At 38.4% G+C, this 15,188-nt stretch overlaps 2 protein-coding genes across 7 annotated transcripts in view; one reads left to right on the forward strand and one right to left on the reverse strand.

Annotated features, from left to right (window-relative positions):
• The window catches only part of LOC125062843 (insulin-like growth factor 2 mRNA-binding protein 1), a 65,178-nt gene extending 54,715 nt beyond the window's left edge, over positions 1-10,463 (forward strand). For 3 of the 6 annotated variants that reach the window (XM_047669034.1, XM_047669033.1, XM_047669035.1), the window contains exons 2-8: positions 1,085-1,255; positions 2,310-2,693; positions 3,216-3,459; positions 4,305-4,457; positions 5,084-5,308; positions 5,460-5,717; positions 7,440-10,463. In XM_047669034.1, coding sequence (XP_047524990.1) covers positions 1,085-1,255; positions 2,310-2,693; positions 3,216-3,459; positions 4,305-4,457; positions 5,084-5,308; positions 5,460-5,717; positions 7,440-7,535 — 1,531 coding nt within the window. In that variant the 3' untranslated portion in view covers positions 7,536-10,463. Of the gene's footprint in view, positions 1-1,084; positions 1,256-2,309; positions 2,694-3,215; positions 3,460-4,304; positions 4,458-5,083; positions 5,309-5,459; positions 5,718-6,621; positions 6,676-7,439 lie in introns of all 6 variants that reach the window. The other 3 variants (XM_047669031.1, XM_047669036.1, XM_047669032.1) reach the window with 2 other exon arrangements.
• A 308-nt stretch (positions 10,464-10,771) lies between these two features.
• On the reverse strand, positions 10,772-14,342 carry LOC125062610. The gene is made up of 6 exons (XM_047668644.1): positions 14,224-14,342; positions 13,823-13,933; positions 13,375-13,476; positions 12,834-13,076; positions 11,592-11,771; positions 10,772-10,785 (listed from the first exon to the last, which is right to left on the reverse strand). The coding sequence occupies exons 1-6, from the start codon at positions 14,339-14,341 to the stop codon at positions 10,772-10,774; spliced, it is 768 nt and encodes a 255-aa protein (XP_047524600.1). The 5' UTR covers position 14,342.
• Positions 14,343-15,188: the final 846 nt, after the last annotated feature.

Consider the following 15,188-nt stretch of genomic DNA (forward strand, 5'->3'; position numbering starts at 1 on the left):
ATAACACGCTTAAAAACTATAAAATCCTAATCGCTCCAATCAATAAAACAATTAGCAACTGTCAAATTACCACGTTAATTAAAAATTCTTCATTGTGATTTTATGTCCTTATTCTCATTCGCCCGCAAAATAATAATAATAAAACATACACACATCAAATATAATTAATTAAGTAAATAAAATTACCCCGTGAAGATTATCCTAGGTAAAAACGTAGGTACATGATTAATATTATATAAATCATAGGGCAACTGGGTTAAAGTGCACTGGTGAATAGTTGTATGGGTGTAGTGTTCCGCCCTTTGCGGAGGCCCTCATTCGCATTTTACTACGCTTACAAAGCGTATAGGTATGATACCAGGTTTATTGTATTCTTGATATTTACCTTTGAGAATAGGCCCCTATTATGTAATTTATCATAATCAAAACATTGGACAGTGTAACCGAGTTGTAAAAATACTATTAACAATACGTAATAAAGCAGCTATCTTCTAAATTTACCGATAGTATTTGTTGCCGGCCGGCTGGCCGATCATTCTTGTCAAATCGTATCGTTGCGTGTCGCATATTGTAGATACTGGGTGCGGCGTCCGGCGAGCGATAATTGAATTAAGCGACGTATCATCTTGATAAACTTAACCGCATACGCCTTATCTCTTTATAACTTATCGTAGACATAGTGAGCGAATGTAGGTAAACGAACTAAGTGGGGGTCATCACTACCTGGCGGGAGCGTAAATGCAAGCGGCCACTACGTGCGACTTGTGAATGGCGCGCGGGGTGCGGGAAGGCGGCGGTCCGATGACGTCATGTCCGGCACCGCCATTTTGTGATTAGGGTCGCATATCGCTCACGACCGGCCGATCGCCCCTTCCCCGCGCATCGCCGCGACCGAAGTACAACGCGATATGCCATAAATATTGCACTTTTGCGTATGTTTAACTAGAATAAAATTGGCTCGGACTTCAATAGCGCCTAGCCTGGATTGACTAGAGGCCGTCCACCCTACACTGAGGACATTCTTTTTTTTTGTACACTGTTTATTTTGTTTACTGTTACCAATGGGCCGTGTCGCTTGTCGCAGCCGATCCTCTAAAGTGCTGATCAGCGGGCTGCCACTGCACGTTCGCTTCGACAACATCGAGCCTCTTTTACTACAGTACGGCAACGTGCAGCATTGCGATAAGGCGAACGCGCGCGATGCCAACACCCAAGCGGTGTACATCACGTTCGAAACGCCTGAGCAGGCCCAGCAGTGAGTAAATGGCTTTTGAACCACTGCATGATGTGTGCTTCTTTTCGCAAGTGTTTTGTGGTGTTGTTTGCATGCTAGGGTGTGGTTTTAATTCTTATAATCTGACAACGTACATATATCGATAATCCTTAAGGCGATCTTTGGTGTACTTTGATAATAGTAAAGGTGATAAAGAAAATGGTAAACGCCCTTAGTCTATGGCATAGACTCTATGCTATGTTTGTTGTCGGATATTAAGAAAACTCGGCCTTCCCTGAAAATAGTTGAATAATCAAAAAAATTAAACATTATTTCTTGTTATTTCTTTCTCACTTCTATTTACACTTTTCTTTTATATATCTTTCGTTTTTAACTATTATGTGTTGTTCAAAAGGGGAAGATGGGCATTATGTTGGATGGCACTGTTTTGTGTGTGTGTCACAACTAAGCGTATTTTATTGTAACTGCAGCGTTATTGTGTTGTTGTAGTGGTGGTGGTGACGCTGAAACTAAAATTAGCATGGTTTATATTTTAGCTTGCAAAAATACGAGATCAACCACCAATAATTAAATTTTTTATAGAAAATCTCATACCATCTAATACTTCTTCACTATGGGGAGGTGGTATATTTAATGCACGGTTATAGAACCCCAACTATTTTATTATGGTCGTAGAGTGCATTTACCCTTCTTAAAAACTTATACCTTAATAAACTAAGGCTTTTTTATATTATATATTTATCTAACATAAACCGAGAATATAGCTTGCAACACAATGCATCCTTGGTTGGTAACTAATGGAGGCTTACAATAATTTGTATATAAGCCGTAAGTAGTTTACGGCTTATATACAAATTATTGTAAACCTAACCAAGACCACAAATTACACCATAAATAATAACCTAAGTTAGTTAGATATGACCTAATCATGTCTGCAATGCTACGCACCATTACTAATTTGTAACTGTCGTGGTGGTGTTGTACTTGTGTCGGGATAGAATGGCGCTTTTGGTATTGGTATTGGTATTTATGCTAGTGGTTTCGTTTTACATGTCTAATGGTGGGGATTTGACAGGGCGATAAACTTGCTGAACGGGTTCGAGCTGGAAGGCAGCCGTATTAAGGTGGAACCGGCGGATGGTGGAGCACGGGGCGGCCGGCGTGGACGGCCTGGTGGTGGCCGTGGTGGCGGTGCTCCAGGCGCCGGCTCGAGGCCTACCGACTTTCCGCTGCGACTTCTTGTCCAGAGCGACATGGTCGGAGCGATAATAGGCCGCCAGGGCAGCACCATTCGCCTTATCACCCAGCAGAGCCGCGCAAGAGTGGACGTGCATCGCAAGGATAATGTCGGCTCGTCGGAGAAGGCGATCACGATCTATGGTAACCCGGAGAATTGCACCAACGCTTGCAAGCGTATCCTTGAAGTGATGCAACAGGAGGCCAATAACACTAACAAAGGGTATGTTTAGTTCATTAAGTTAAAAAGTTATTTAGAATTAGGTAGGTACTACCTAGGTAAGTTAAGGTTTTAAGTTATCCTAAAAATGGTTTTTCTTATAATTAGCCACCTGGCATGGCACAAAGCCGATTCGAAAGAAAATTTTTGATCTTTATCTCTGAACTTTCGGAAAGAGAAAATACTTGCGTTTCTATACATAGATATGTTCTACTACTCGGGACTTAATCGCTTACATCCGTTATTGAGTTTTCCTTAAGAGAATTTCCTTGCGGCGTTCCTACTTCCAGAAGCAAGCAATCAATCAAGGAGCAATTTCCATAAACATTTCTGCTTAGAAATATTTAACTTGATTTCGAACTATCGATTAGGTCAGCTCCGTATTTGAATCTGTAGCTAAAGCAGTCTGCGGAATAATACGTTTGCAGAGAAAACAATAAATTATATTTTTGAAAATTGCCCAATTATTATATAATATAAGAAGTCACTTAGAAATAAAAATGATTTAATTTTTTTTATTTACAGGGAGATTTGCTTGAAAATCCTCGCACACAACAATCTGATCGGCCGGATCATTGGTAAAGGTGGTAACACAATAAAACGCATCATGCAAGAGACTGACACAAAAATAACAGTCTCATCCATCAATGACATCAACAGCTTTAACCTAGAACGTATCATCACTGTCAAGGGTTCCATCGAAAACATGGCGAAGGCCGAGTCACAAATATCTGCCAAGCTGCGGCAGAGTTACGAAAATGATTTGCAGGTGCGTTGCTGTACAAGTACAATAGACAATACAATATGTATTGTCTTACAATTGTTTTACAATTTAAAATATAAAGATCTACAATATTAATTAATGGTATAATTATAAATTCAGCAATGCAGCAGTTGCGATATCGAAATAGCTTAATGATATTTCTTCCACACACCAATAAATCCTCTTTGAGAACTCATATTTTGAAATAAGACTAAAGCTTATATACATACATATATTGGTAATGTTTATGTTGTACGAACAAATTTCTGCGTAAGCGCAACATAACATATTTTTAGACAGGCTTCTCTGTTATGGACTTGCTTTGGTTATGGATTTCATGAGTTTGTTGAGCAAACTGTACTATTTTAGAATATCCTTTTCTAGTGAATGAGTGCATGTGGGCCTAGTGGCGAATTACAGCTGCAATCCAATAGATAGATTTTTTTATGTACTCATTTAACACTCTGTTTAGTTTTTAGTCTTTTTTATTAATATGTCTTGCCACATATTTTAAGTTATATTGGTACTAAAATGTATATTCAGTCAGACTTTGAATTTAATTATATTTATTTAGTCTCTTACGACAGGATTAGCACTGTTAGTTGGGAATGTTTTCCTATTTTCCCCAATTATACCACCACCACCAATATATATTTGGTATACTGTTTATGTTAATGCGTTGCTCTACTTTAGAATTATATAAGCATAATCCAGTTGCAATAGTAGACTTAGGAAAGATTCAGGAGTTTCGTTATTCCCTTTGTCAACATAGGGAAATGCGAGTTTTCTCATACATAGCTCAAATTACAGCTACATAATAGTGCAATATGACTTAATGCTTATGTTTTCAGGTGCTAGCTCCGCAAAGCATTATGTTCCCGGGTCTGCACCCGATGGCCATGATGTCGACTCGCTACTGCGGCGCCCCACCACCCTTCCCACCGCCTATTTACGCGCCCCTCAGCGGCCAAGGCGGCGCGCAGCAGGGCGCTGGTGATTCGCAGGTAAACCTCGAAACCCTCTATGGTGCCCGAGACATTTTTAATTTGAACCAGGGCTTCCTAAACTTAATTTAATATAGACGACTGGTTGGTAGTAGTCAATGGTCATTTTAAATATTTTTTAAAAACTATTTGGCAGGCGTCATCTGTGATTTATAGACTACATTAGTTTCTATGACTGACTGTAATGACTACAAAGTGTTTAGCTTGAACTAAGTTGTTCTAAATCAGCTGTCATGAAAGTTGAGAAATAAAATTAGTTCGGCCCAGTTGTTGAATTTTCCATCGTGTAATACTCGGAATTGAAGTAGCATGATTCATCGTTGGTACGGCGCATATAATAACACTACTGCGAAATGATTAGCCGTTCGTGATGCGTGTTGATAAAATGCGCTTTTGATTTGGTAGTGTTATCGTTATTACGTGCAGCGCCGCTATTTATAACTCGATAAATATTCATTGGAAACTGTAATAATAACAAGTCCACGAAATATTTGCTCTAAAAATTGTCTGCTATTATTTGGTTATGGGTCTCTAACTACTAAAACGTAAATTTGAAATTGTGCCGAATTAGCGAAAGTTTCAGAGTAAATGTCTTGACAATCATTTAACATACTTAATTTTAACAGGAGACTACCTACCTGTACATACCGAATAACGCCGTGGGAGCGATAATCGGCACCAAGGGTTCGCACATCCGCAACATTATTCGCTTCAGCAACGCTTCTGTCAAAATTGCTCCGCTAGAGCAAGACAAGGGCGAAGGAAACGCCGGAGCTGGAGCCGCCGCTGCGGCTGCTGCTCAGCAAGAGAGGAAGGTGACCATCGTTGGCAGCCCTGAAGCGCAGTGGAAGGTAATTCGCAATTATACTTGTGCCATTTTAGAATTGTTTACCGACTGACAGCCAGAGAAAAATCTCCACAAATATGTTAATGTAAATATACTTAATACCGTAGAATGCTTCCAACAAACGGCTATTCTAATTCTGTGTCTTAAATTTACAGGCACAGTACCTGATTTTTGAGAAGATGCGCGAGGAGGGCTTCATGTCTGGCTCTGATGATGTGCGGCTCACCGTCGAAATAGTCGTGGCTTCGTCCCAAGTTGGACGTATTATAGGAAAGGGTGGCCAAAATGTCCGCGAACTGCAACGTGTCACTGGGTCGGTGATTAAGCTTCCCGAACAAGCTCAGCCGGCAGCTGCGATCGCTCAGGACCATGAGACAACTGTCCACATCGTCGGACCGTTCTACAGTGTGCAGGTATGTCATATATATGCTATGCGAATGTGGAATCGATCGGGTAGAATTCGTTGTCTAAAGGCGTTTGTAGGTTGATGGGCTATGGTAATGAGTAAAAACAGGAACAGACTACTGTAGTGGATATAATTCATAGCTGTCTCTATAGAGTATGTTATTCATAGAGTGGATATGGACGATATTATTATGTTTGTAGTATTGTATTTTGCTTACACTTACTGTGGTGGATGAACACCTCCATGTTTGAGATGCCTTGCATCTGCTTTCGAAATTAGTTCTACAAATTGCAAACATTTGGTTGCCATGTTCTTGGTTGTGTATGAAATGAATTTTAATGTAATTTTATTTTCATGCTTGTTAAGATGTTATATCAGCGACCTTCACGAAAACTATTATTATACTAAAATACATGTTTGCAGTAATAACATTACAATATAACCTGTGTGTAACGTATAATAATACGTTAGTTAGGTTTAAAAAATAGAAATATCTGCAAAATTTTAAACTGCAATAGAGGGTGTTATATATGTAGCATTATACTTGATTATAAGTTAACGATAACAGTTCTATGTTTGCCATGTTTGATTTTAATTAAAATAAAGCAATGTAAAAATAGCAGCCAAAATGTTTTGCAATTTTGTAGTCCTATTATGTTGATGTAACATTTTATATTAAACACAAACACTACACACTAAAACATATTTATTTATTTGGATTTATACACTAGTCACATGTGTAAATAAAAAAAATCGGCCCCGTGTTAAAGGTATGATGATTGATGTGTGTGGTAGTACCGAGTCCAAAGCAAGAGGAGAGGATTAAGATAAGTATTGACGGGTTTTGCTGGCACTGCGAAATATTTTCGTAACGGCGACTCTGTGTCATAATAATTTTGTACGTTTTGTAGCGAACACCCGACCCTGGCTGAACATCGGTTTCTTCTCACTTCACTTGAATATAGGTGAGTGTCAGTTCCATAATTTATTGACTCGGCGAATGTTTTGACATGTCATTAGCGATTGACACGGACTTGGTACTACGTGAGTGGATGGTTTGGTTTCAAATTTACACACTACACACATAATAAATACATACAAACATATATAGTATTTATAATTGGTAGTTAATATATTGTAGTTTAAGGCTTGCGATTATGTGAGTTGAAGAAAAGATTGTGTATTATGTTTTATATCATAAATTTATATTTTATATTTAACCTAAGTAGATATGTTTATAGTTGAATTTTAAACGCGGTCTTTTCTTTAGATCGCAATTAAGTGTTAAGCACTGACGTCTTGCTTAGCGTCTAGAAGTCAAATTAGTTGAAAACTAGCCTAGTCCCTTGTAGGTATTGTATTTTGTTTTGATAATGCTTATTAATTTTGTCGGGCTTATTTATAGTATTGCTATCTACATTAACTTTGTGCATTGCAATGTTAATATTCCCAAGTGTTCTCAAAAATCTTAAATCATGTATTATTTATTGCCATACCAGTTAACCATGTCATTTAGCTAAATATTGGTTGGTAATTGGTAATAATATAGATTAATATTTTTGGTTGAAACCGTAGTTGTAATTGTTCTTTAGAATTGTAAAGGTTAAGGTATTGAATACACAAAGTAATGTCAATAGCATAAGTTTTTAGGACCTACCCAGTATTAGTGTTTGCTGAGCGATGTGTGATATGCGATGCGATATTAGTAACCAAGTGTTATGTTCTGCAGTCTGCTCAGCGGCGTATCCGCGCGATGGTGGCTCAAGCGAGCGCGCCGGGTCGGCACCGCCGTGCTGCACAGCCGCCGCCTCCCCAGCAACAGTAGACCGGACACTTTACCCCCCACCGCGCCGACACACCGCCCCTCCCCCCTTTACACCCCAATACCCACTCGCCCCTCAATCCACTTGCCTCTTTGCGTTTCGCGCCCTCCCCCTTAGTGCCAGTAGAGCTAGCGTATTCCACCCACAACATTATCGGCCTGATACGCATAGTTCGCAACCAGTAAACGGATACCTGTGCGCTACTGTTCTTTCTAATATCGTAAAGCTATGTCCGCACCCGGTCCCGGCCACCGGTGCGTACACACCTTTACACTAGCTGTCTATATATTTACATGATTGTCTGTTTATTGATATAAATGTTATAGCGATATTATAAAGATGGGAGAGTTTGTAAATAGCAAAGAGTCGTTGTTCAAACTTGAAATTAGTTCCGCAAGTGATTTGTCATATGTATTTTACACATATGTAGATATACACATATTTTTTTCATATATTCATGAAGTATATAATTGTTAGATTGTTTTACCGTTATATATATATCCGACGGTTGAAATGCAATAGTGGTCCATGTTAGGTTCTTATACAAGTGTTAAGTAGACGAATCAATTATACAGACGCGTATTATGTTTTGTTATTGAGATATAGATTAATATGTTACGGTGTGTGGGTCGTACCGACTTTCGCTTTACTGAGGCTTTCCTGAAACGATTGATGAATACTGTTAACGTCTCTACGCGGACTGACGCGCCCCTCGCGCACCAAATGATACGTTCCAAGAGATTTGTACCTCACGGTGATTGTTGGACGTTGAGGACTTGTGTACGATTAATTTATAAGTGACATTTGTTGATCGTTTTCTTTGTAATTTTGTTAGCTTTATAACGGTTTTTGTGTCGTCGCGTTTTCGGGGCCGAGCCGGTTCCGGCGTCGACTAACGCGTTGGAAACGCGCCGTCGGCCCGTCGCTTGCCGGCCCCTAGACTAGGTAGAGAACGCGTCGTCGCTTTTGATGCGAGTGTAGTATTTGTGTTATAATTGTGCCAAGGGAGATATATTGTGAGATTAAGAATTAAGTGAATGATATCAAAATTGGGAAGCTTAGATGATTATATTTATGAATGTGATAATAATATATGGAAGTTGTGAAACTACGTTTCACGGTCTAGTTTCGATCTTGTCAACGTATGTAAGTTAGTCTATGTTAGTTAGGTGGCAGCGAGCTCCCGGACACCGAACCAGCTATCCGTTTGAAGAGTTGCCCGCACCGCTAAACCTAATGGCGGTCGCGCTGCACTGACGTGTGCTTACGCGACCTTGCCCTGTGTTGTTTTACTTCCACATATTATTAAATAATCTCGCAATTGGCATAAATATCAACAATTACCGTTCCTCTGCTCCCGACTAGATATTCTATGAAAGAAATGACTTGAATACTGTAGCAGGACAGTGACGTCACATATTCGATCGTTACCCGTCGTGCCAGCGCTGCCAAAGACCGGCAGTGCTGAAGAGAAACTCTGTAAATCCATCAATCAATGTATCAGTATTGTTCAGAGTGTACAAATTGCCCTACCGTACCTGGTACGTAGGCATCGGACTAACAATCTAGACGGAAGAACGAATATACGTTGTACGAAGGGAGTGCACGTGAGTTGAAACCACGCGCGTATTCCCTTCTTTAGCATTGATTTCGCTGGCTTCGAGGAAACGCTCCGGTGTTGGTCGACGACCCTTCCGCGGAGCCGGCGATTTCCGGCATTGTTGTTTCTTGGACGACACATATTCGTTTTTCCCCGACCAGTACTAAGAAGCGTACTTAACCGATAGCCGAGTGAGCCGAGAGCGGGTCAGCGGGCACTATATGAACACGCGTCGTTACTCGAACTCCTCCATCCGAGTGCTCGAACATTTCCGGTTTTACAGTTGACCACCGATTGCTTCTGGCGAGGTGTTATTAATTTTTAAGTGATTTGGTAATTTTTTTGTCGATAGCGGCGACCGCGCCTACCGAATATGTCGCTTGTGTGTGTGTTCGGTAGTGCGGCCTTTGTGTTTTGCCGTACGAGAGACAGAAGCGATAGGGACGGACAGTGTACATATAGGCGTGTTGTTATTCCTTCCAGGTAAAGCAGGAATCGTAATGTTAGCCTCATTTTCATTATGTTCGTGTTTAGCAAGCTGAAATAGATTTAGTTTATTGTATCGTTGTGAAGTAGTGTTTAAGTTGTGGCGCGCGTGGGCGGGCGGCCCGAGACTGAACTACACCTGCCGCCCTACCCGCGTCGCGCCTCCCCATATCCCTATACTATGACCATATGACAATTATCCCATCCAGAATCCATTTAATTTGACATTAATCATACAATATGATTTTTTTTTTTTGACATATCTTAAGTGATTTTGAAATAGAACTGATTCGTTTACATATTAATTATTATTGTGTAATTGAGGAATTCCTCCCTATTAAATCCCATCAAATATATAATCAAAATTACATGAACTATATTATTTGATTATGTGGTTATATTCATTAGTGTATAACGTTTATATTGTGCGAATCCATTTACGTGTATGGTTGATTGATGGATCGTTTATTGATGTTTAAGAATGCTATGTACGGTGAAATGTTGGCCAAGGCGGGCCAACTCCGCGCTATCGTTGCTTCTCATCACGCTAAGGCCCAATACATTATGTTTAGTTATTTACAAGCAGCCAAGCATACCTTTCACACAGTTATGTACCAATTAAAGTTTTCTTTGTTATTTTTAGAGCCATTTTTGTAATTGGTATAAGTTCAGAAACTAATAACTACCTCAATTTACTAAATGAATGAAGATTATTATGTATGTGCATTTTTTGGAACTTCTGAAATTTCAATAAGTTTAATTAAGAAATATGAATGCTATTTTCAAACAGTAATGGATATTGTCAAAATTAAGGTTTCTTAATGTAATAAAATATGAAAATTTATTGTATTTTATTTTTTTTACCTAACAATAGATCAAATTGCTCACGTACTTCGTACCAAGTCTTATGTACCATCGTCGTGGTTTCTGATTTGTATCTTCAAGTATTGACACCTACTTTAACATATTATGCCTTATAACATATACATACGATAAGTTATTTTTCTCTTGTTATATCATTAATTCGGGTTCCAAGTATTACTATTGTGGTCATTTATTATTAGCGCATCGTAGCGTCAAATTCATCATAACTAAAGCGCGAATACGTGCGCACTCCTTTTCGTGTAGTAATAATGGGCATGAACAGTAGTGCTATTGAATCTCGTCTGTTAATTTTTGTGTTTAATAGGCATTCATAGTTTTGTACCAGGTAATTAAATTTTTCGCCCGGATACATCGTGATTCGTGGTCAACGCTGACGCAGGCCAACTTCAGACTGATGACGCGTTGGTTCGCTATTGGGCGCGTGGATTTCTCGAGAATGCGCGCGTCTTTATAATATTTTAGAAGTAATGTTTGCGTTACCATTGTAACGCAAACATTACTCCACATTTTGAGTTAAGGTTGAGTTTGTTATACGTTCAGTTTTGTAATGACGCTTCGACTGCGCTAATATAAATTGATCCTAAGTAGAGTGGTAATTGTTTTAATGGTAAAATTAATATACAAAGTTTAGAAAATACCTTTTTCCGTACTTCGATATAAGCACAGGTTTTTTTTTAAAAAACTTTCTGATCCGTTTCAACGCACTAAGATTTTAGGAATAACTATATTTTACTCCTTTATATATAGGTTAACGTATTGTGCGACAAAATGTAAGGCACACTAATCCCCTCCTATGACGCGGTAGACCCGGACCGCGTTATAGGAAATGGCGTCGTAGGATTATTCTCGTAAAACCAAATGATATAAATTGTACACTACAGAAATTTAACTTGAGAACTCTCCGCGTTAAAGGGGGGAAATACCGCGTTATAGGAGAATTACTGTATAAGGATAATATTGGTCACGGAACAAACTTATATGAATGTTCGACACAATGGACTATCTGGATGATAAAAGCAAAACGCATTATTTTCTGGTAAGGGAATAGGATATCTTTTGCTGGTAGCTTGATGGATCCTGTAGGTGCCTTTGACATTATCAAATCTAGTGTATCGTTCTGTCCTAGCAGTAAAAAGTGGTGCGATTTCGACTTTAAATGTAGAGATAGTCTTGTCTTTCATCTCGTTCATGATTTCGGATGCCACCTGTTCGATGACGGGGTCTCTGCTTGTAGGCTTCTTTTGTTGGGTCAATTTTAATTTGATGGCTACAAAAAATACATTAAATTAGCATTTATATCATATGTTTGAGTTGTGTTCATAATAGCTCGGTCGTGCTTTCCAATGCATGTCGCCAAATATAATAAAAATAAGTAGAAAGTTCGGCATTTAAAACTCAGTGATCTGGAAATGAAAATGGATCATATCTATAAATTTGAGCAATGGGTGAAATGGCTATATGGCCAGTTATGAGTGGTCCATCCTAAACCTACCTAACCTTGCAAGACGAAATAACTGGCCTTTTTTTTATTACAGTCTATGTATAAAAAAACTGCCTATATTTTTTCATAATAACTTCTCGTATATTTTAGAAGCAGTTATAAAATTTTATAAGATTTTGTACCGCGCGATAGCAGTGTTGCGACATCAGCTGTACGGATATTGAGAGAACTACATCAGACAAAACCGTCGTGGTCGGATGGCTGTCACTATTGCATGTAAAGGCCTATTCACTTTAATTAGTGCGAGTGCAAGTAGTGTCCAATTATTGTTTAGTGGATCTGTTAAGTAAATTCAGTAGTATGTAGTAGCTGTTAATTAGCAAGTATGGACGAACATCGAGAAGCGCGCTTGCAATTGGATGAAGTACTGAAAGAAGTATTAAACGCGGTGCTATCTGAAACTGAAGAAGTTTTGGAGGCTGAACTTGCAAGACCTTCGTTACGAGTATAGCGGAGTACGTTCCGCTCGCAGTGGAAGGCTGGCATTAGTTTTGTTTTAAAAGACTATTCGATGGACCTCTCTGTGAAAAATGGTCGGTGAATGAGGAAATTAAACGGATTATGAATACGGAAATTAAATTTCTGATTTCAATTGAGTAATTTTTTTCATTACATACTTTAATCAATTATTGGAAATCAATTATCGATATTGGTTCTATATACATAGTAATAGCTATACCAAGAGTACCTATATTAAGCTTTAAACTTTATAAAATATTTGTTTTCACAACGTTCTAACTCTGTAATCTACATTTCGCGCGTTTAGAGGTGCTGTAATCTTCTTCAACGTATTATACGTTAGCAATTAACAAACCTTGTAAAATTTACCTTTATTGCCTTCCGTTTTTGCTTTTCTGGTCTGCTCATAATCTATTGAAGATCGCGTTGAGAGATGTTGTGTAACTTCTGAGGCTGTCAGACTCGTGCTTTCTTCTCTGGTTGGTGGTGGTGTCGGTGATGCAGAGCTTGATGTTGCTAGGATCGAAGTTGGTTGAGTTGGGGATGTGGGAACTTTGGGTTCTTCACCAGGATGCGGCCCAAACATGTCGTCGTATTCCAGCCGCCTGTTCTCTGGCAAATATTACATACATTAGATACTTTAATGGTTGTTATATTGACTATCAATCTTATTTGTTGTTATTTGATAGGGTTATACTGAGAAACATAATAGTAGTTATTAAAAAAAGTGGTTTTGATAACTTAAATATTAGAACATAGATTGTTTTAAAGAGTGTATAATTATATTAGATTACAAGATAAATAAATGTAATGTATGGTTTTTGTACGATACACCATCATTTTAAGGTAAAATTCAATAACCCTAACATTTATAGAAATTACGGCCATGATTAAAAAATGGAGTCCTTACTAAGACGTGAATGTTTTTGGATGTTGTATGCGGAGCCCGGGGTCAAATTGTTTAGAAGTCTTCGGGAAGGGACTCCAATACTTCCCACGTCCAACGTGAATGCTGTAAGACGAATTTATTACAAGAGTAGTACTTTGAGTAGTGTAGCAACATCTACAATATGCGCTATTAAAGTGTTTCTGACCGCATATACCTAGAAACATAACCCATCATTGTTCATGCTTGGCTAAATTTTGCAGTTTATTTGACGAAATATAAATACACGTATTTCAATAGAAATTTCCGTCTCGTATGGCGACTAAGCCGGGACATAAAACGTAATTTAAAACATGATGGAGGTATGTAATAAAATTTTTATGTCCAATTCCTACTTTAGAGACAGAGTACAAAATATTTGTAAACAAAAAGTTCATGTTCTTGTCTACAAATGCTTGATGTATGTACTTACAATGATCATTATTCGCAGGGCGTTGTGTAGTTGGGCAAGTAGGCTGTTCAGGTGTACTTAAAGGCACTCCAGCTTTCAAAAAGGAATTTTGTTTGTTCAGTCTTGCATATTCTGAAAGTGAAGAGTCTCGAAATTAGAAGGAGTTTGCAGAATATTTGTGTTGTTTTAATTATTAATTAAGTTTTTTTAATTCTTGGCGTAAATTGGTAAAATTGCGTACATTAAAATGTGTTTTTTAATGCGTCTAATTAATATAAATTACCCTTTGACTGCAACACTTTGTCTCATTGGATAAGGACCCATAACTATATACGCGATAGTCATTGAATTAAACTGCTTAACCAATTAAAATGCTTTCCTTTTGCGTCGTTGTGTTATTTTATGTGAAGCTTCCCAAGTACCTGCTTTAAGAAGATCAACAAGCACAAAAGCCTGTTGCAAAGCCTCCGATTCACTGGAACTAAATCTTGCAGGTGCCACGCTGAAAACCCACAATGCTATCACACAAAACCATTTCATATTACTTTTATTGCAGAATTCTTATTGCACATATAAATAAGATTAAATTCGCTTTTTTATTGTTATATAAAATTTACCCTAAGCGCAAAAAGGTTTAAGAAAACTTTCAGTATAGACGTAAGGGAACTTTTGCAACTAATTATTTTACCCCATGTAGGTCTGTAACGAAGATTGCTTTTTTCATTGCAACCCTCCTCCGACTTGGCTAATGATGTTCAGGTCCCTTTGTATATACAATTTTTAATATTATTATAAAATTAAATATCATTGGTAAAGCGTGCCATGTGACTAAAGAACCAACCTCATTCAGTGTTTGTAATGGTTGAATTCGAAGTAAAAACATAAACAAAAAAACAACTGTCATTCTTATTTGAACACACATAGTATTTAGGTTGTTGTTATAATAAAGGATATGGTCTAATCTAAAAGAGTAGGTACATTTAGTTTCATCATCGGACGTCATGGCAGAATACAAAATACCATCCGGGTCACCTCGACGTCCGTCGTTCTACACCTGAATATTTCTTAAAGCAGATTTTGCCGCGCAACACCACTACGTGGAACAAGCTGGCCACTGATGCATTTCCGAACCAATTCGACTTAGGGTCCTTCAAGAAAAGAGCGTACCAATTCTTAAAAGGCCGTCAACGGACTAACAAGCCTTCTGGCAATGTGTGTGTACGATAATCAGAATCGACAGAGAAAGAGTGACTTGTGAGCGTTTGGTGCCGGGGTCGTTCACTATGACTTTCTTAAATCTGGTCAGACGATTACGGCAGATGTCTATTGTCAGCAACTGCAAGCAATGATGGACTAGCGATTCCATGCTAAACAACCAAGGCTGGTC

Source organism: Pieris napi, chromosome Z (genome assembly GCF_905475465.1).
Source record: "Pieris napi chromosome Z, ilPieNapi1.2, whole genome shotgun sequence".
NCBI classification, from domain to species: Eukaryota; Metazoa; Arthropoda; class Insecta; order Lepidoptera; family Pieridae; genus Pieris; species Pieris napi.

Bases quoted from the DNA above. Each gene is read 5' to 3' on its own strand.
- LOC125062610 (XM_047668644.1), bottom strand. From the start codon at position 14,341: ATGAAATGGTTTTGTGTGATAGCATTGTGGGTTTTCAGCGTGGCACCT. The intron at 13,934-14,223 runs GTACTTGGGAAG...CTTCACTTTCAG, and splicing joins TGTTGATCTTCTTAAAGCAG to AATATGCAAGACTGAACAAA. The intron at 13,077-13,374 runs GTAAGGACTCCA...AATATTTGCCAG, and splicing joins CCAAAAACATTCACGTCTTA to AGAACAGGCGGCTGGAATAC.